Source organism: Simochromis diagramma, unplaced genomic scaffold (genome assembly GCF_900408965.1).
Source record: "Simochromis diagramma unplaced genomic scaffold, fSimDia1.1 OVJJ01000753.1, whole genome shotgun sequence".
Taxonomy (NCBI): Eukaryota; Metazoa; Chordata; class Actinopteri; order Cichliformes; family Cichlidae; genus Simochromis; species Simochromis diagramma.
In genome coordinates, this window is record NW_024387523.1 from 7,463,086 (window position 1) to 7,484,324 (window position 21,239).

At 39.7% G+C, this 21,239-nt stretch overlaps 1 protein-coding gene across 7 annotated transcripts in view; it reads right to left on the reverse strand.

Moving 5' to 3' along the window:
- The window catches only part of LOC120727281 (myocyte-specific enhancer factor 2D homolog), a 42,834-nt gene that overhangs the window by 6,958 nt on the left and 14,637 nt on the right, over positions 1 to 21,239 (reverse strand). For 2 of the 7 annotated variants that reach the window (XM_040021531.1, XM_040021530.1), the window contains exons 2-12: positions 18,876 to 19,226; positions 15,212 to 15,415; positions 14,432 to 14,569; positions 11,546 to 11,762; positions 10,556 to 10,612; positions 9,824 to 10,005; positions 8,115 to 8,144; positions 4,813 to 4,933; positions 4,487 to 4,658; positions 1,937 to 2,005; positions 481 to 531 (exon numbers count right to left, since the gene is read on the reverse strand). In XM_040021531.1, the coding sequence (XP_039877465.1) occupies positions 481 to 531; positions 1,937 to 2,005; positions 4,487 to 4,658; positions 4,813 to 4,933; positions 8,115 to 8,144; positions 9,824 to 10,005; positions 10,556 to 10,612; positions 11,546 to 11,762; positions 14,432 to 14,569; positions 15,212 to 15,415; positions 18,876 to 18,929 (1,295 nt within the window). In that variant the 5' untranslated portion in view covers positions 18,930 to 19,226. The remainder of the gene's footprint in view (positions 1 to 480; positions 532 to 1,936; positions 2,006 to 4,486; positions 4,659 to 4,812; positions 4,934 to 8,114; positions 8,145 to 9,823; positions 10,006 to 10,555; positions 10,613 to 11,545; positions 11,763 to 14,431; positions 14,570 to 15,211; positions 15,416 to 18,875; positions 19,227 to 21,239) is intronic. The other 5 variants (XM_040021533.1, XM_040021535.1, XM_040021534.1 and 2 more) reach the window with 5 other exon arrangements.

The window sequence follows — 21,239 nt, forward strand, 5'->3', positions numbered from 1 at the left end:
AAATGGAAGGAAGATAAAGGGCAGAACAAAGAGGAAAAGCAAGAGACAATTTACAAATAATTAGCCACTTGACAAAAGGGAATATGGAAAAATTGGAAGACCACTCATGTGAAGACATAACCCACATTACGAAGCACAGCACCAACAGGGAAAAGCAACACTCCATTATTCCATAAAAACAATCAAATCTGAGCCTTTTAAAAGCAGGAGTTAAGATCCCAACTGCTCCCAAAAGATCAACAGAACAGCCGAAGAAGCGTGAAATGATTCGAGTGACAGGGTGGTTTGCAATGAGTCAGCTGTGACGGTGTAGAAACTCCAGAATGAGAAAACACAAAGTAATCTCGGGTTAGAGAACATGGCGGAAGCCGGAACTAAGTCTCTTTTCCTGTTTGACTGCAGACGGCACCAGACATGCTAAGAGAGCGAGGCAGCCAAAAGCGCACAGACACACAGGAAAAAGGAAGTGTGATACAGTACCGGCCCAACCACTCATCTCTACCCAAGAGCAGGTTGGACGGAGAGCCAACACTGTGGGAAGAAAACAAAATGTTGGAGCCCAAACCAAAGGGAACAGGTGGACGAGAAGGCATGTGTGGAGAGAGGTGTGAAACATTATTGCGGGCAACGTTTTCTTTTCAACAACAGCAATAATGTTCATAATGTTTTGGAAGCAAGAGCACAACAAAACCCATAAGAAAATCTTGTTTTCTGATCTACAAATACACAATACACAACGTGTGGAGCGTTTATGCAGGAATTCACGTGTTAATCGGAAAACCTGAGTGTGGACGGTGGCCCTAAAGAAGTAACAGAGTACAAGATCGAATGCAAAAACATGGACAAAGTTCTTTTCTTCAAAGCTTGAGAGTGGCGAACATGATGGCATGTAAATCACGTGGTCCAAATGATTACTTTTAATGTTTGTGCCTTTTGTCCAATTGCTGTTTCAGTTTTTGCAGCTTTTTGCGATTTTTGTTTGATCCTTAAGGGCCACCGTATCCACGTATGTTTAAATTAAAAAAAGAAAAGAAGATAAATTGATCATTATAATGATCAATTTAAGTAAATACCTATTGGCCTAATTTGGAAATACACTGTGAAAACAATTAGGTAAAATACCTCCAAAGTCTTATGTCACCCCTCATTTCTTTATATTTTGCTTCTAAGAAGAAAGACATTAAAGACTTTTTCCAGGATTTCTGAAGGTCCTTCAAAGTGTTTCTTTGGAAATTGTTTTTTTCTTTTGTTTCTTCACTCATTTCAGTTTTTGTTTGGTTTGTTAAACCACTTAACACTGACCTGTGAATCATTCAAGCATAAGAAAGCCCCTAAATGTTTTCTATGCATGACAGACAACTAAGCAAAGAACCAATTAGAAGTGTATTTTTTTAGAAACGTCGTTACCAGCTGCCTGTCACAAAAACAGAGTTTGTTCCGATTTCTTAAGTGAAACACTGAGGATGCTCTGTCATGGTTTGGGCCTTCTTTGATGTTGAGGATCATGTCAAAATTGATGATGAACACACAAAACATGCAGTTTTTTGCCTTATGTACTCTTTTCCCATTCGGGTGTCAATAAACTGCTGCATGTATTTCCAAATTTCCTAGAAAACATAAAGAAATGAGGAGTAGCTTCAAGGCCTTTATTATAGACGGAGCAATCCTTTCTTTTACAGTCTAAATATTCTTGAAAGCTCTTATTGAAGAGTTCTTCCTGCTCTGTCTTCCCAAAATTAATAATAAGCTCAAAAAGTTTATTTTTAAGGCCGGGTGTTAGTAAAAAGAATAAAAGAAACTTTGTCTACGGCAGCACGCACTGAGTGTTGTTTGTGTTTTAGACAGAATCCCATTCAAGTGCAAAGTGGACTACAGCCCCCCCTACAGACAAGGTCATGACATTTCACACACGCACACACTATTAGTGGCTTTTCACCTCAGATTGGCAGCCAGACTGGACACCTGGCTAGACAGCTCGCTGCTCTGTTTGTCCACGCCCCACATGCTGTGGACGAGAGGAGAGAACACACTTCAAGGCTCTGGTGTTCACGCTACCAAACCCCAACCCAGCTCACACAGCTCTTCAGTCACACCCACACCGCACTGATATAATCCAGTCCAGATGCTGCTTATTAAGGGAGAAAAACAGTGAAACCATCTGCTTAACTTGATAACAGTTTCTCTAAATCACACTGCATTTCCTCCATATTGAAAATAGCATCATACTGTGCATGCAAGTCCCGAATTGCATCGAAATTACATTTAATTATTCTTCCTACGTTCCTACGCAGAAGATCTAACATCTTCACATGAGGCAAAGTCTGACTGAATGTTTTCATGAAGGACGAGCCAAAGTTGTGCTGACAAACAAATGTGGGCAGGTTTGTTTCCTAAAATGAGGAACCATTCACATCAGGACCGAGGAACTGTGGCGATTCTTTAAAACCGTTTCTCACTTCCTATAAATTTTCAGGTTGACTGACAAAATAGTTTACCGAGGATCGAAATCCTTTTTGTGTTTCCCCCCTGAGCTGAGGGAAACCAAAGCTGAATTAAACCTATAGAGACAGAGTGCATTTAGGTCCTACCCTCACACAGCTAACCTGTGAATTTGTATTTAGTGAAGGTGCCTCCACCAAGAAGAGTTCAGTGACCCAGACTAAGACTGTAAAAACCGCATAACATCAACAGTCAACCTTCATTTAGCCTACGTATGTGACATCAGAGTGACGTGTAGTTATATTTTTTAGGGAAGCTACTACGGAGGGTATCAGAAAGGTTTGGAGTTACAATGTTGCCACAGCTCAGATTTAACGCAGCTCTAACCCACTGTCAGTACACCGACACCACTTTGTCGCTGATTGGTTAAATATCTAAACATCACTTTGTCATCGCTATGATTTTTAAATGAAGCTAAAGGATTCTGACAGTTTGTAAACTGTGGGTAACTCAGAAGGCTGTAACATTATGTCTGCAATGAAATGCCTACACACACTCGACAGTTTTAGCATCTTTATAAGGTGAATATAGCCTCGCTATGAATCCTGGATTTAATCAATTTGGGTAGAACAAGTCTGATGAATGTAGACTCTACAAGGTTAATGCTGAACTGGGATGAAGACAAATGGCTGTTGGCTCTGATAACAGCTGGATGATAGATCATACAAACAACTTTCTGCTGCCAAACTTCAAATAGATTTCATTTTTAACCTTTTTTTTTTCTGTTCCAAGTTTGGTGCAAATCATCTGACGTTGTGTCATTTTGCTTCTGAGGCAATTAAGTTTTACTTCCATATATTCGATTTAAGTTTGTTTGGTGCTGTCTGGTTGATAAGCATGTGAGTAGATAAACGCTGTGGCAGCAGGGTCATCCTAAGTTTGTCCCACGCTATCTTTGCTTACAAAACTGTTGAACTTTTACCCCTGTACAACGCACAATCACAGTTTTGTAGCCACGATTGAGGATCTTATCCTGATTCTTTCACACTGATCAGCTTTCATCTTGGACAGCATAAAATGTCACAGAAGTTTGCTAACAATAACTCGCCACAGCTAACTAGACAATAGCCTAAAAGATTCCTTTGACATAATGAAATTCTATATTTTTGGCCTTTATAACGATATTTTGCAGAATGAAAGGTTGCACTCTGTCTCTGTAGGAAGTAAAACACACAATCCCATTTATAATTATTTACGTAAGACATTGTACTACATTTCACTGTGCACACAGTTTAAAGATGCAGTGACCTGTATTCTTCTTCCAATATAAGGAATTTGTGTAGCTCTCAGTGTAGCTGGAAGCAGCTTCATCATATTTGTTTTTGATGCTGTGGTATTTTTTTCTTTATTTGTGTCTCAGCATGGCTCAGGGAAAGTTGTATGCAACAGGAGCAAACAAAGAGACTTATTCAGTGGTCTACAGCCAATAACAGCCAATGACAGGAGCATGACTTCCAGTAAAAGATTCACTTTAACAGGAAAAGTAGTGCCTTTTCAGCCAAGCGAGCCACCTGATGTTTACTAGTCAGTTGAGCGTACATAAACACGATGCCTAACAAGGTTATTCAGGGGAGCTTTAGTTGACTGAGAATCGTGTGGGTGATAAAGGGTTTCGATAATAATAATTATCTGATAATTGTGTCATTTTGTTTCCACTGTGAGGCAATAAAACCACTTCTTCATTCCACGTAATGTTTTTTTTTTAATCAACCCAGAAAAAGCCGAACAGTGTTCAGACTGATGTTATGAGAAGGCTGAGATGGTGAGATGCTGGTGAGAGACCAGATCGCTAAAAAAAAGGATGTGGATTGCTTGCATATAAAGGTCATGGTATGGATATCATGCAAGCTAAATGGGAGAGTCTGTAGATTCAGTACATCAGCATTAAAAGGGTTAGAGAGGCATTACAGGAACGTCTCAGCTGCCACCGTCTCTGGACCTGAGTGCAGGTTCAACTGCTGAAGATGAAGATGAAGAGCACACTTACACCAAGTTGCTGAGTGATGCTAAGTTAAGCTGCTGCTGTGTTTGCTGTTGCTGCTGCTGACTTGGCTGGGAAACCGTCTGCTGCTGCCATGTGGACACGCCGGTGGGCAGCAAGCCTCCTGGTGACGCCAGAGCGTGTAGAGCAGTGATGTCCGCGCTGGTCAGCTGGTACTCTGAGAGGGGGCAAAGGTCACAGCAGGAATTCAAAATAGATTTCTTCTTTAAGCTATCAGGGTGAATAATTACATAAACTTGTTATTTAATTATTAAACTCTGTTTCATCTAAAAAGGATATTGCTGCTGCCAAAGCTCTCGTGTTGAGTTCACCTGTGTTGTACGCTGTAGGCATGGCGGAGAAGGGCAGCCCCTGTGCCAGGAGGCTCGGTGTGGCTACAGAGACCACTGGCGTGGTGAGAGTTTGAGCTCCAGCTGCCAGCCGCTGGGCGTTCTGCCAAAGAGGACCACAGCATGTTAGTGAGAGCAGGACAGAAAGGATCAAAACTTCCACATGTGACCCAAAGGAGTCAAGACTTATTTTTTGTTTAATGTACACTCTGACATGCTGGGAATGACGATGTGCACATGGCTGGATTCATAATGGCGTTCCACATGGAGTAAATCTCAGAGTTAAATGTGGATTTACTGTCGGGACGTTCTTGATGACATGCATCAAAAACACTTTCATTGTTCTCGGTGATTTATAGAATTACATTAAAGGCACATTGTTCAACCCTCAGTTGCCACATTTTATTCAAATTAAGCTTCCACGAATATTAATGATAATTACCAAAATGTAAATCAGATCAATTAACTAGATAAAAGATTATGTGAAAGTAAATCCTCCCAAGCAGATCGACTCTGACGAGACACAGACTCTGTAGAAATTCAATACTTTATCAATGCATTTTTAAAAAACATCAACAGATTTAAAATATTTTAGCAAAATTTGGATCCATCTCGTCTCATTTTTTTTCTTTACTGTTCTATTTGGTGCTCTTTGTTTTTATGTAAAAACCTACACAAATATGTTCAATAAAAATTATACAATCACTGTTTAAGTTTAATATGGCTTATCTGGATATAAACATCCACAGTGATGTGAAAAAGTTTAAATAGGAGTCAATACAGCTCTGTGATAAAATAAGTACACCCCATGGTTCAGTCGCTTCTAGCAGGAATAGCTTGAACTAATAGTTTTCTGTATGACTTTATCAGTCTCTCAAATCATCGTGGAGGAATTTTGGCCCACTCTCCATTACAAGACTGCTTCAGTTCACTGAAGTTTGCAGGCATCCAGAATATTTTGGTATACAGAGGATTTCACTGGGCTCAATGACTGCAAGGTGCCCAGGTCCTGTGGCTGCGTAAAGAGCCCAAATCATCACCCCTCCACCGCCGTGCTTGACAGCTGGTATGGGGTGTTTGTGCTGATATTCTGTTTTGCAGTCTTGCAGTTTGTTCAGATGCAGCTTTGCAAACCTAAGCTGTGCTGCCACGTTCTTCCTGGAGAGAAGAAGATGTCTTATGTTAACCCTCCCAAACAAGCCATGCTCATTCTGTCTTTTTCTTATTCTAATGTCATGAACTTTAACATGTAACATGCTAACTAAGGAAGCATTGAGGGTGTACTTAGTTTTTCACATGGCAGAAACTCCTCCCAGTCTGTATCATCTGCACTTATTTGCCATATTTTCTTGATAAATCAAGATTTTGTTTGATTTAAAAAGGTCAAAAGCGATAAAAGTACATCACAGGGTCTTGCAGCCAAAATGGCTCTTTGATTTCTTCATTCAGTTTACCATCGTATTCATACATTCAGTTGCTCACTGTGTTTTTGGCCTTTCGATTTAAAAATGGCATAAACATTTAATAGGAAATAAAATCTCCCATTTCAATTTTAATATCATCTACTGTGCATACAGTGTGTTGTAATTTTAAATGGTAAATTTCAGAATAAACTCTCCAGTCTCACTATAATAAACCACAAACGGGTGACGTTATCTGCAGCTATCGTGAAGCTGATCCTGTTTGCCTCAATGCAGAGCTCATCTCATGATTCTCCAGTGGATGTCAGTAAAGGTTTGCAGTGCGCTGCGAGAGTGGTAAAGCATCCTGTTTATGTTTCTATCACTCAGTTTTATAGGAGCCACGGAGATGAGTGTTTGCACATCCAGTCACCCATTTACATGACAAGATATTCAGCGTTTCTCCAACACAGGTGCCACAGTCACACTGCTAAATCTGTGGAACTGCTGCCCTGAGGTTTTATTATTATGTACACTCGCTGAAAGACACAAATCTGTGAAGAAACACAACCCTCCAGAGTCAGGTTGAGCTGAATTATATCACAGATAAAAGCAGATGGAGGTTTTTTAACAGAAGGAAATAATAAAAGGTTTGCGAATAAAAGGCCAAAGACGCAGTAATTCAGGTCTGGAATTACTCTTCTCGATGCTGAGGCTCATCATCCGGAGAGGAAACATTCGGACAGAGTTATGACTGCAACGCTGAATTTACACAGAGAGAGAGAAGAGACAGACCGGAGAGAGGAGCCGGATTCAATTATCTGCCTTTGTGAAGAAGTGAGGAGGAGCGGCGAGGTGAGAGCGATGAAAATTAATCACTCTTCTCTGGAAAATGAGAATCTTGCCTGTCAACTTTGGGAGGAATTGTGAAAGAGGGGGAACGGCAGCAGCCACCACCACCATCAGCAGCAACCATCATCTCTCTCTGTGTAAACTCAGCTTAAATCAAAGGCAGATTTTTTAGAATAACAAGAAAATTCAATGTTTTCTTCCCCCCAGTATTATTAAAAGTGGGATAAGTATTTTTTCTGTCTCACAAATATTCAATGAAAGTAAAATGTTGCTATAACATTTTTTTTTGTCTCAAATAATAATCCTGCCCATGAATAGTCAGAAAACAGTGGAATAATAGCTTGTTTTCAACAAATCTCAACACAAAATTGTCCTATTTAAAAAGCTGAAGCCATCGCCTCACAAAAACATAGCTAATTAGCTTTATTTCATCTTAACCATTAATCAATTTGTTATAGTAACACCATTAATACAGAGGTGCACAATCCTAAAATGTTTAAATCCTAGTGTTTTAGAGCTAAATATGCATACGTGACAGAGGAAATGCCTTTAATGTAATGCCAGTTAGTTCTTAAACATCTGTACTTCACACAGTTTTTGGAGGATGGTGGAATGAGTTGGTGTGAGTGTCAGTGAGCAGGGAGCATGCTCCGTGGTGCCTCGAGAAGACATCCATGCTTTTAAAGTGGCGTCGTATGATGAAGTAAATGGACCTGGTTCAAAAACTTACAGGAGCACATTACAGTATGACACTTCTGCTGAAACAAAACTGATTCATGTGAAGGTCTGAATCACTTGAGTATTTCTAGATCACTGACAGGTTTATGAGCCCACGACTAAAGAAATGCTGGAACAACACATCCATGAGCCCTGAACCACATGCAGTCAGGTGGGAACCACAAACTGAAAGACCATCCCAAGAAATGTGAGTGGAGCAAGACCAGAACAATGTGAAACTCCTATAAGAGAACTGCATCCATGCTATTAATGTTTCCATCGACTCATGCGAGTGACTGACGTGGGGGAAATCACCTCGTTTACCAATTCCAGCTCATCCTCTGTCTGCAAAGGGTGGTAACAGAGAGGGTTACAACTCTGGGGTAATTAAAAAAGATATATGGAACAACAATAAAACTACTTACTGTAGTCTGGCAGCTACTTCACTGGTGGCTCTTGCTTAACAATGACATACTTGCAGTCTGATTATGAAATGTGCGGCGGTGCCATCACTCTGCCTGCCTACAGTCATTAGAAATGTAATGACTGGTCTCACTAATCTGGAGCTTTCGTTCACACAATCGTCCTCAGCCGTTACCGTGTCAACATATTTATCACTTTGTACCGAGCTAAGAAAAAACAGGAAAAGCTGCAGGAAATGTGAAGTAGTACAGCAGCAAAACATCTTTAATACTGCTGGGTAGCAGAGGCTGCTTTCTGCTCTTAAAACACCAGCAGTTCGTGCATGTTTATCTTGTGGCTGTGTAGGTTTTCAGTCATCCAGGGCAGGGTAGTCTTAAAGCTTGAAAACAAGGCAATTGTACTGATTTAAGTTTTTTTTTGAAGATGTTGTACCTCTCAACCAAGAGGCTTCTTCAGTTCAGTTCAACACTTTGGACGGAGAACCGATCGGTCTCACGGTGGATTCACCTGAAATCTCTGGTGGTAATGACCCATGCCTTTTTTCCATACCCTGGGTCATGTGGTGACGCTCTTGATCAATAGTGGGTCAATGACCACCTGAGGGACAAGCACGCAAGGGTTTAAAATGTCTGAGACTCTCCACTTTTTTGGTTTTAGATCTGAAGAAGGTGAAATGTTTTTAAAAACTTATAGAAGTACAGTCCCCTTATTTTTAAGTTCTTAAGACCACGTTTATGTTACTTTACTCTAATTATACAATGCCTAGTTGAGCCACGAGGGTACTCATGGGAAAAGTAACCAATACAGAACCACCATGATATACTGCCCATCACATTCATTATATTACTGTAATTCTCTGATACCCAATATATTTTAATACATCTTATTCTGAGCCAAAGTCGTCCTTTTTCCTCAGATTTGACCTGGTGGTTCAAGTGTTAAAAAAAATGAAAACGTGTACATCTTAATTATGTGGCGGGTCCACTGTGCAGAGGAATATTGTGTGATCGGAGGGAAAGCTCAAGGACAGCTAATAAATGGACCTCGCTGTTGAAATGAACTTTAAGTCCTCGATGAAACCAAGACTGTTTTTTGTTAGCACAGACACTGCTGAACATGCCTCCAAGAAACGTGGGTGCACGCTTGGTTCAGGAAAAGAGAGGAGAGAAATCTCATCGGTGTGTCGGTGGGAGTAGGCTGATTCAACACGACTTTACTCACTTTCCTAGACTAAATAATGAGAAGAGTTGAGCACAAAAACTCTTCCCCCAGGTCTTTACTAAAGCACAAAACTGATGGCAAGCATTCCTCTATAACAGACTGTTTATCTTCAGTGTAATTCTTGAATTTCATTCAACACATCAATATGAATTCCCAGAGTTTTGTATGGTTTTCCATCTCACTCACAAAACTTTCCTGAGATAAGAAATGAAAATAATCCTCCCGTGGTCCTGAAATAATCCTTCAGATTCATCGTTTGTCTTTGCTTCAACATCGCGGGTAACTTTAGTGAAGACAGGAGGCGTTATGCTGCTCGTTAAAGGATCGAAGCGTTAAAGAAACCGACCCAGACAACACAAGTTCGGCTTAGTTAAGCTCACCATCTGCATGAGGCTCTTTCCGCCCTGTGAGGTGATGACTCGGAGGTCTGGCTTGCGGCTGTTGACCATCTGGGGGCTCGGAGGTGGGGGTGGAGACTTGGCCGGAACTACTTTCCCCAGACTGTTGCCGTTGGAAACGGTGAGGAGGCCTGGGGAGGCCCTGGCACTGGTGTATCCATTAGCTGCGGGGAGACGGAGGTGTGAATGGACAGAAATCAATAGGAAAATCAAACAGGTGAAAGCAGACGGCGGGGTACAGACGGTGTGCCCCCTCAACGATGGCTTACATAATCCTCCCAAAGGTTTCTTTGTTAAACAGCTTTTCAAAGACGTGCAAACAGAACCAAGGAGTAAAAGCCCTCTAATGTTACAGATTATTGGATATGTTGAGGCAAATGTGCTCTAGTACTAATAAATAAAAGATTGGACATTTTTAATCTAGAAAGCCAATATAAAGTAAGTAAATGAAAACGTTTTCCTGGTGCAGGCTTGAAATAAAGAACTAAGGCATGTGCCAGGCTGACTGCATTCCCCGCAGGAAGTGCTGGGAATCCCATGCATTTCTGTTGTTACTGGTGGCTTCCCCTGATCCCTGTGAGATACAATCACAGACGGTGCAGAGGAGGAGAGCAGGAACGAATACTCCCAATACAGACCGGATAACAGAAGGACGATCTGTGGTGAAAAACAACAAATAAGTGGAAGATAGCGCTCAGATATTTTAATACTCACGGACTGGACTTGGACATCCTCCATTTGAATTATTCAGGTCGCCTCCAAGAAGAGCGCCTATTGATAAAAGCTTAAATTAATAGAAATGTTGGGACTTAAGAACAAGAACATCACTTTAAGGTTTGGCAGTGGAAGAAAAGGTAATACATGGAGTTCTCAGTGATTTCTAATGCAACAAAAGCCTCAAAATATGAGAGAACTGCCTTTTGTTCTCACATAACATTTTACCACAGTGGACATTTTAATCTTTTGTACTTTGAAAAAGACCCCAGCTCATGGATACACTGTATACTATATTATATATACTATTTGTTTCTTTGTTTTATCTTAAATATTGACTTATACACAGTTGTTCATTCCCTCCTCAGGTTTCAGCTCCAACCAGTGCTGCACATGCATTATGTCACCATGCATTTCATTACACAAACTGTATGAGTATATCCAAAAAAGGACTTTAAATAGAGTATAATCTAAATAAATATTAACTCCAGGTCTCCCCTGCATGCATCAACTAATCAACTAAAATTTAATATAAACGTGAAAAAAAAAAGTGTAAGTGAAGTGTAGCGAATGTCACACAGAGCAAATTAGTCCAGAGGAGAGCGGCATGCATTTCTCCCCGAGGAATGAAGCAGCTTATTATGCATAATGATATGGAGCTGCATGCTTCCAGTGTCTGCTATAGTCTCTGATTACCTGACAGTGTCGCCTTGCTTGATTTTGTAATTATCTCTGCTATTAACTAATAAAGGCCAACGTTTACTTGTGTTTACAAAGAATTCAAAATGCATCCTATGGGGGTACAAACATGGATAATTTTTTGTCATCTTTCTTTTTTTAAACAACTTCTTTTGTTTTAGATCAAACACACTGTGAAAAAACACGAGCACCTTAAAAAAAGTCATGTTCATGTAAAAGCAGAAAAATCCCTGCGCTGAAGACTGTTTACTGTCTTCTGCTGGTCTACAGGCCATTCCTCATCTCGCTCACCTGCACTGGCTGGTCGCTGTGGCAACCCAGGAGACACCGTATTTCTCTGAAGAGCTGGTTGCTGTGGCGACAGGAGGTGGGTATCCGTGAGCGACGATGATGTTACATAGGAGGTAGTTACCAGTGCGCTGCCAGGGTTGCTGAACTGCAGTGTGCTTTGATTGGACGCCTGGACGGTGACCGGCATGGAGAACGTCTGAGGCGGAGCTGTTGACTGCTGCGAAATTAAGAAAACGTCACTTTTAGTCCCACTGCGCGACATTACCGCACTACTTTATAACAATCAGAACATTACCTATATTTAGCCTCACGCTACTTTTTTGGAATAAAAAAAAAGTGGTAAAACTGGCAGGTTGTGTACTTCACAGCTTCAACTAACAAACTACACGATCGTTTACAAATATAAAAGCATGTAATGGAAAAAACTGTCTCCAGAGTTTTAGTCATCTCATTTGTAAAAGATCAAATCTAATTTCAAAGAAAAATTAGGCACTGTAATACCTAATTTTTATTATAATACGGTAAAATTAAGACGTATTGTCATGCTCCAAATAGGTGCACATAATATATGAATATGGGTCTACAGGCATTTCCTTATTTCACCATTGTGGAAGAAAGACGACTGAAAACAAAGTGTTTGTGAGTAGTCTTGTACCAAGTGTAGATGCAAAAGTGCTGCATCATTTAGGAATATATACAATGACTTGCAATAATCTAATCAGCAGAAAATCAGAGAGTGGATAAGGTGTTCAGCTGTATTATTCAAAAGTCCTGATCTGACCTTTGTAATATACTAACCCATATAAAGACTGGGCTGAGAGATTTGAAATAACAGGTGAAACTGAGAAGCTACAAAAAAAAAAAAAAAAAAAAAAAAAAAAAAAAAAAAAAAAAAGATTCTAGCAGTTTGCTTTGGGTCAGTTATTAGTTGTCCAAAACGGGGAATGACACTATTAGTAAGATGTTCAGTACCAATAACAGTTTGGTTTTAAGGAATTAGAAGTCATCCAGTCCTTAATGGCACCAAGGCAGGAATGCAGGCAAGCTACATGTTTGTGTTTTTCTACTAAATAAGACAAGCGAATGTCAATAATCAGCATTACAGAGGTAAGACAGACACAAACTAAAGAAAATAGGTCCAACGATTGAGCCCTGTGGGACCCCATATGGCATGAGGGTGCAGTAAATGAGGTAAAACTGTCCACAGTGACTCTAGCTGTACCAAATGTAAAATACAAACTGTAATGTTGCTTGAATCTGTACTCATTAAAATGTCCTTAAAAACTTTACGTAAAGTGGTTTCTGTACTTTTTTTCTAAGACCAGACTGAAATTATTGCCTTTTATTACCCCTAAGAGCTGCCTACTAACCACTTTTTCAAGAATTTTTGAAAGCAGAAGTCATTTGGAAATAGGAAGGTATTTATGCAGTTATGGTGGGTATTAATCAGTTTTCTTTAACTCTTTACCCCTTGAAAGCTGACTAGGAGTAACCTTTGAAGCTCTTTTCTGAACTGAGTGGTTTCATATCTGAGGGCTTCTTATAGAACGAAATGACTGTGTTTGCATCAGAAGTTATAGTGAGAGTGAGCTCTGCCTATACAGCTACCACTGGAAACTATTCTAATGTCATCAAACCACATGTTCATTGATAAATACTGAGCTGTCAAACACATTATTACGGGTACAGGGGAGCTCATCAAATGTCATCTTTATGGGGAGAAAGCATTAACGATCCATGAGGCTATAACATCAAAACCCTGCCTGAACAGCTTATGAAACAACACGTGAACTTCCACCTTACACGGTGTTGTATTTATGTCTGACACAAATTTGTTCAAATCCAGTAGAGTAATGGGGGTAAATGCAGTAAGGTGAATGGTGGGTGCCAAGGTAGAGAAAGAAAGGAACAAGTGGCACCCAGTGAAGCCTTAAAGTTTATTTTAAGAACTCTCACAAAGTTTACTACTGATGGTAATAAACAGACGCCTCAGTTTATAGATAGCAGTGTTATGCCACTCTCTCAGTTTTTAGCAGATTATTCAGTGAACACCATCAACTCCCTCATATGAAGCTGGTGGACCTGAAAATATGCAACGACACAAAGTTCCTGAATGATTTACAGTTATTACTGCAACTTTTCATTACCTGTTTTGCTTCCACTGATGCATCTGTGGTAAATTAAAAATCATACAACAATAGCAGCCATGTTGATGTACTTCAGTGTTTCATTTACAGCTAAGTAAGTAATCTTTTGTCATTTAAATAAAAGACATGAAGTGCTATCTGCTTTCTTTTGTCTTCAAAATGCCCTTTGTGTGCAAATTTCATAGCGTGCAGCTGATACAGTGTACAAATGTTATGATCTTAACTCCGATCTATTGACTATAAATGAATATGGTATTATTGTAAAAAGCACAATTATTTAATTGGAGTCTTTAAGCACAAAATATAGGTGAGTATCATCGGCATACAACAGAAAAATAAAGAGAACTGAAGGCATGCATGGCCAGAAAAACCAAAAAGCAATGGTTTTACAGATGTGTTGAGTTTTAGTCCTCGCTTGTGAATAATATGAGTTAGACTAACTCATTTACTGCCTTCAAAACAATGACCAAAAAACCCCCCCCCCAAACAAAAGCTCTTAATAATACCACCATCTCTAACACCAATCAAGCAATCTGCATTTTTTTATAAAGGTCACAGTAAAGTGTAACACAACTCGTTAGAGGAAGTTCCTACCAGTAGCAGTTTCCTGTCAGTACTTAAGACAAAGCAGAACAACAACAACAGACAAGTGTTTGACCAATAAGCAGAACAAACTGCAATATAAAAAAGTGCTGCATGAATTAAGAGAAGACTTAAGTGTGAAGTTTACAAAACTTACTCCGTAGCGTTTGAAGAGAACATCCAGGTCCTCTGTGGTTTTCCGGTATTTGTCATCATTAAGGGGACTTTGGTCGATTGAGTCTTCGCCGTCTGGCTCTGGGCTGTCACAGCCGTTGAAGCCTTTCTTTCTCAAAGTCTGTAAATGTAAAAACTGGGCTTTAGAAGTGAGAAGACATGATACTGCAATCATAGTATGAATCATGAGTTTATCATTTAAAGTGTTTCAGAAAATGTAGGTGGAAGAGAATCAGCTGCCACTGAAAATTATTTGATCACGGTTGTGAAGTCAGAAACACAATTCCCATTAATTATAACTACTTTCTCTATAACACCCCTGAATGAAGGCAGTGACGTGAGACAATGACACTGAGGTGCGCCGGTTACATTGCCTCTGATCACACAAAGATAAGATAACACTTCAAATTCTTTCTTCAGAGACTGCATTAAAAAAAACAGTCACAAAGCCTTTTTCAAGAAGCCTAAGCTTTTAATCTTGTTGGTTTTGTCACATCAAAAACACAAAAGCAAACAGCAAATAAATCAAAATCTGGTGAAATGATGACAATACAGCTAAAAGACCAAAAAAAACCAAATCGCTTGTGCAGCATATGGCTACATATTTAACAGATTAAATGGGATATTGCCAGTATTATACAGCTCTTTATGTTTTAAGAGTTGGTGCAACAGTTCAGCCCTGACAGTTTCCATATTATTTAAAATCTAATCAAGGCCTTAGCTTACTCACTTCTGCACAAATGGTGAGGATGCATCGACTAACCTCAATGATATCGGCATTGGTCCGGCTCTCATGCGGCTCATTGTACTCTGTGTATTTGAGCAGGACCTTGTCCATGTCAGTACTGGCATACTGGAACAGTTTGTTCGCATGGTTGAAGATGATCAGGGCAATCTCGCAGTCACACAATACACTCAGCTCGTAGGCTTTCTTCATCAAACCAAACTTTCGCTTTGTGAATGTCACCTGAAAGTAAACAGAAGAAAGGATTTGTAAAAACAGCAGAGGGCAGGGTAAAAAAATCCCAGCGGTTTCTCAGGGTTAAAGCACTACTAACGCTGTAACTCCTATAAAAGACCTTTACACAGGTCTTCTGTGCACCACACGCAAACAGGTCTAGGCCTGCAAAATAAAATGAAATCTTTACAAAGACAAAGTAAGTCTGTGACTATTTCAACTGCCTGTAACACAAACACATATTTCACACAGCAGATAGACACATTAGGTAAAAGCACACACAAATAACAGTGTACAAGTGACAACAATAGCAATAACATCATAAATAAAGAGGCATCAATGAAGCACAGTGAGTCAGTTTTCAGCATCGATACTGAAGCATCCTTGTTTTTGTGGCCCTTTATTATTCATAATTATTATCATCACAATAAATAGCCTTCAGACACTCTGGTTGCTAACAATAAACAGTCAATAATCATTTTTCCCTGACGTATATATATATAGATATGAATATGTTTACAAACAGTTTTGATATTTGTTGATATTTTTAGCCTAACATTTATTCACTGCTTCTGCTATAATTAGATGTGGTCTAAGTTGAACTAGAGATGCACACTTTGGCATAAATACTGCAGGTCATAAACTTTTTCCTATATTGTGTTATTTTTTTATTTGTTTCCCAACTGACTGTGAATCAGTCGGTCAGTGTTGAGATGCATAGATTGTGCAACTGAATGCTCGGTCATTTTTGTGCTTCATGGTGACCTGTTTTATATTTATATATATTTATATAATATCTATATTTAGAAAGGTCACTAATTCAACTCCAGCACGAGACAAAAAAAAAAAAAAAAATCCCCTTTTGCATCAGGAAGGGCATCTGGATCAAACTCTGCTAAAAAAGAGATGTGAAGAGATGTGGTGTTTAAATGTGACAAGGGAGCAGGTGAAAGTAGCTTTACCTAACCAGGAGGTAACCTACAGAGCTGAAGTTAAGTACTAATAACTACAGTTCCTCTAGTGGCCCCTTTAGAAAGGCTCCAAAAGCAGGACAATCCCTACAGACGCCTGTTTTAAAACTATAAAGCTTGTTTGTAATTTATTACATTATATTAACAGATTTTCTTTCTTTTTGGACCCCCCCCCCCCCTCCCATCCTTTTAGATTTTGTTATGACCTAAAGTTAAAGGCGTGGCCATTTTGACTGACAGGTTTGCCGACGCAGGCAACAGTAGCCGGCAGCTGCAACACCAACAGACAGCAGGAAGTGACAAGCAAGGGGTGGATCAGACTGACATTCTGGATAACTCCGATATTAACCAGAATTAACAAAAACAGCTCTATGTTCTTTTTAACATGACCCGAAAACAGCGTCTTAGGCCATAAAGTCATCTCAGAGCAACGGGAAACTAAACCTATTTTCCCATCTTTTTCCAACCAGGAGTCACCCCCCCTGCTGGCCGCTAAAAAGAATCCAGGTTTAAGGCACTTGGGTTTTGCCTTCACATTTCAGATCAGTCCATCGTTTTTACACTCTATGGCTAGCCCTGGCCTTGGCCAATTCCAGCCTCTGAAATTGGCCTCTCCATTGTCACACATTATCTGAAAAGGTTTCAGGGTCTGTTATGTCCACAAAGTCTGGGCTGGAGGGCATGAGAACTTCAAACATTTTTGTAGATTAAAGAGAGAAGAAATTAAAAGAACAGAATTCAAATTACAGCTACCGTCCGACCTGGCAGAAACGATCTTCTGAAAAGACAAATCAATGCAGCGATTTTCAAATTTGGTCTTCGAGCAAAATGTCTCAGAGGAATCAGTTGTGGAAAAAATGAGCGTGCTTGAAGATTGCCAAAGGAGCCTGAGAGCATGAGGCAAAATATTCTGTGGTGTGATGAAAACAAAACTGAAGTTTTCAGTTGTCATACAAAGCATTCTGTTTGGCAGGAATCACCTCATCACTCATCCAGCACCATCATTACTGTGAAGTGGAGTGGCAGCCTCATGCAGTGAGAAGAGAAAGGAAGCAAATGGAGCTGAAAAGGCAGATTTTGGGGTACAGCCTGATTTAGTACTTGAGACCTTTCATTGCAGGACTTGAATGTGGATGCCAAACAACATCACAAAGCTGTGTGGGGCCAGCACAAAATCATGACCTTACTGCCATTTGAAATCTGTGACATCTAGACAGCTATGTTGACCCTGTAAAACTGTCCCAGCGCCTACTAGCAGTAAACAGCCCTAATCATGTTATAATATGCATGTTTTTGGTTTCTTTTTGTTTCGCATGCTGAACCTTTCTATGACCACACAACGTTCACCACTTCTGGCAATAAAACATGGAGTTTTTTTGTTTAAGATCAGATCAGTCCTCACAAAGTACTGCCCGGAGAACACCATTTTTGGATTAAACAGCTCACAGAATAAAACACTATTATAAAACAGTATTGTATAATACCTAAAACAGCTGGATTTCTAAATAAAGCCTCACTGGGCTCTCGTCTTTTGATTCAACCATTAAAATTAATATTGGCTGTATTTTAGAACACTTCACAAGTGATTTTTCAAAGGAAACAAAAATGGGGTGACCCGGTGCGTTTGCTTTACCTATAATAAAAAAAATGTAGTAATCTGCAACCATGTGCACACTTTACTTGTAAGTGAGCTTATCACTGGTTACACTATGTTTTATTAACTCATTGATTAAACTATGTTTGGTTTTTTTTATCTGAACTTTTAAGCAAATTTGGCTGAGATGTCACGTTATGATTACAAGAAAAACTGCCTCAGCTGATAAAAGTCACGTCATGTGATCAAAAGCTCCAGAACAGCTTTTGAAGAGACTTTTAATAAACAAATTTTTCAGAAATTGCTCATTTTTTCCCTTCCTCTTTTCATACAGATCTCCCTTTTTACATGTTTTACATATCATCATACTAACCAAAGCAGGGGCAGGCAACAAGCGCCAAATGTCACTGATAAAGTGCACTGAAGCGTACGAAGCAAACACGATGTGTTGCTGAGAAAAAACAAAGGACGCAAGTAAGAAAAGCAGTCACAATTAGAACCATGAGAACTAAGAAACTTGCACATAACTCCTGACCAGACGGGTGATTAAAGCTCTTAATTAACTGGCTGACAGCTCTGCTCCATTTATATGGAAAAAAGTGTCCTCCTTCTTAGTGGATTTAGCAGAAAAGTAAGCTTTTAATATGACATTTGAATTTGTAGATCAGGCGCAAATCTCAGCACATGCAGAGTCAGAGCCAAAAGTAACAAAAACGAGAACCTTATTTTGAAATAACGCCTTAACTCTGGAGGTTAATGCTCAAGCTGGAGCTGCGCGCTTTAAAAATCAGATATGTATCACAGTGTTACATACAGACAAATGCACCGAGGTTCAATCTGCAGTCTCTTCAATGACTCATTTCAGCAGATTAAACGAGCAACCAAATAAATAATTAAGCCTCACCTGCTTGTTCCTTTCATCGGTGATCCTTTGGATCTGAATCTTTTTCCTACCCATGATGCTTTGTTGTGATGAAGACAAATGTTGCAGTCAGTCAAGTGCAGAAGTGCCTCTCGGAAGGTGAGAGAGGAAGTGCAGCCACAAAACACTGAGATGCGGTCATGCACTCGAGGACACGCACAGACACATTTCTCTGTCCAGTGTGGCGAGGCAACGCGGTCGACTCCTTCAACGAGCGGGTGCTGCGGAGACGCTTGAGGTTGAGATGGTTCTCAGTTCGTCATTTGTTCAACGGGGACTAAAGTGACAAACTTCCCCCCCAGCTGCTGTGGTGAGGATGACGACACTCCTCTCCTGTGAAAAGTAAAGAGACAAAGACGTTACTGGAAGGTTCTTTATGTATGACACAAACAGAGGAAAGGAAAACAATGGATATCTAATGGTGGGAATCATGCATTCAGAAATCAGTAAGTTATCATTCACTTGTGTGAAAAAAATAATGACTAACCTCACTTGTTCAACTGTAGTTAACCTGAAAACAACTGAGGAAACAATGCTGTCTGATTATGAGGTCAGGGGGCACCAAGCGACACACGACACCACCGCGATGGGTTAAATTCATCGGCTGCCATTGTCTCAGTCTCTTCAGGCAAAGCATTAAAAAATATGAAAAGGCGTTCAAGCTCAGAAAATGTTCCCAGAGATTGAATTTGATGATGAGATTTGGATTTTTTGTCATCCTTAGTGTTAAGTAACAGCTAACAGATCAGGTCTAAGATAGGCCGGATGTTTTTGTGTTTTGTTTACACTCACTTCAGCAGGTCAAAATGAGAAAGGGATTTATTTTAGTCATTGAAATCAAAATTTGTGAATATAAGCAAGCACTAAAGCAAAAAATATGTCCATCCCCCAGTTCCAAAGCAGAAAGAGCTCATTTGTAAATAATTTAAACTTCATATTTTATCAATGACATATTAAACGTGTTAGTACTATCTTAAAGGTTACAAATTTCACGCTGTTATTTTGAAGGCAAAATTGTGCTACATATAGGCTTTGTTCTATTTTTGGTTCTTTATAATTCAACTAATGTTTTCTATGGTCTGAATTAAAGTCACTTTGGCAATCACATTATTTTGCTAATATAGGCAAGGTCCTCCCTGAAAAATGGATGCTCTCTGCAGCAGTTCAAGTGTTCAAGTTACCCATGCAATATGCACTAAAACCTCCAGCCACAATGGATGCCGGCTTTTGAGCTGTGCGCTGATTAATAATAAGCTGGATGGTCCTTCTTCCCTTGGACCTCGAGGCAGAGCTCACGATTTCCCCCAAAAAATAAATAAATAAAATTTTGACTGATTAGACCAAATCACAGATTTTCTACTTCCAAAGAGTTAACCCAAGTCACACAGGCCTATAGACTGATCAGTGACCCCTTGGTGACCTCTAGTTATTAGGGCCAAAAAATGATTATTCCTCAACCAGTTAGAGAGTGTTGCTGGCAGACTCATTGTGAAATTGGTTGCAAAGAGGTATATAGTGTTGCACCAAAACTTCCTTGTGGTTGCTTTGGTCAATAGCACGTTGCCATGGTCACCCTTAGTTTGCAAACTTGTCCAAAAACATTTGTTAACTACTCACGGAGCGGTAGTGAAACTTGAAAAACAGCGGCGCAAGCCCAAAATGATAAGCATTAGCCTTCAAAGTAAAAGCTGACGAGTAAGCATTTCCCACGCAAACTACAGGTGATCAAAGCATTTGCAAGGAGGTTTTTGGTGCAGCACTGTATACCTCTTTGCAACCAATTCAACATTATGACTACCAGCAGCCTGCAAATGGCTTTTAATTTCCACTGAAACCACTGAAAGCCTCAAAATCCATGAAGTTATTACTGTTACATTTGTCAAAAGGTCACCCGTAGTGACTCGTGGTTTATAAGTGCATAACAAAACAGAACACTAAGGAACCTGTGGTTAATATTTTAAAATCTATTAAACTGTGGTTAATAGAATAAATTCATTCATTCTTAAAACAAATTTAATGCAGTCCTCCAAAGGACTAAAAACGTAAACGTGACGTCAGTCAAGATAATTGTCAGTATGATTTTCTCCAGGATTCAGCCCTTCAGGGTTACTCAGTGACACCATGGAAATAATCAAAGTAATTTTAGTTTGAAGAGCAGGCCTTTGGGCTTATTATCGGCTAATGAAGACATTTACTGGATGGTTTACAAGCCTCTGAAAACTTTATTTTAGTTTTTCTTTCACACACACGTTTAAAAACACATTTTTGGCAGAAATCCTTAACAACTCCACTGTAGCTCTAATCTGCTACTTGGGAAAAACATAGATTTGAGAATGAAGTGACTTG